Source organism: Penaeus monodon, chromosome 27 (assembly GCF_015228065.2).
Source record: "Penaeus monodon isolate SGIC_2016 chromosome 27, NSTDA_Pmon_1, whole genome shotgun sequence".
Classification (NCBI taxonomy): Eukaryota; Metazoa; Arthropoda; class Malacostraca; order Decapoda; family Penaeidae; genus Penaeus; species Penaeus monodon.
Window position 1 is genome coordinate 21,530,125 of NC_051412.1, and position 269 is coordinate 21,530,393.

The 269-nt window shown below is 62.5% G+C and overlaps 1 protein-coding gene across 1 annotated transcript in view; it reads right to left on the bottom strand.

The window, feature by feature from the left end:
- Positions 1-269, bottom strand: part of LOC119590692 — a gene marked incomplete at its 5' end in the record, with an annotated part of 6,526 nt that overhangs the window by 1,907 nt on the left and 4,350 nt on the right. The window contains 1 exon segment of the mRNA XM_037939378.1: positions 33-136. Coding sequence (XP_037795306.1) covers positions 33-136 — 104 coding nt within the window.

The window sequence follows — 269 nt, forward strand, 5'->3', positions numbered from 1 at the left end:
CAGGAGGAAACCCCAAGCAACAGGAGACGTACCATCGAGGGCGCCGCCGTGGTGAGGGGAGGGGCCGACGGTGCGGGCGGGGGGGCGGCAGAAGGCGCCTGTGGGGCAGACGCCGAGGGGGGGTCCGACGCCTTGTCTGTCAGAGAGAAGGGGGAGGGCGGGTTGGGGGGGGGGAGAGGAGAGGTTCACTTAGATCTATTCACAGGGTTCATATACAGTATGTACCCAGGAGCTGTGTGGCGGTGTACAGTACTGTATTTCTTTACAAA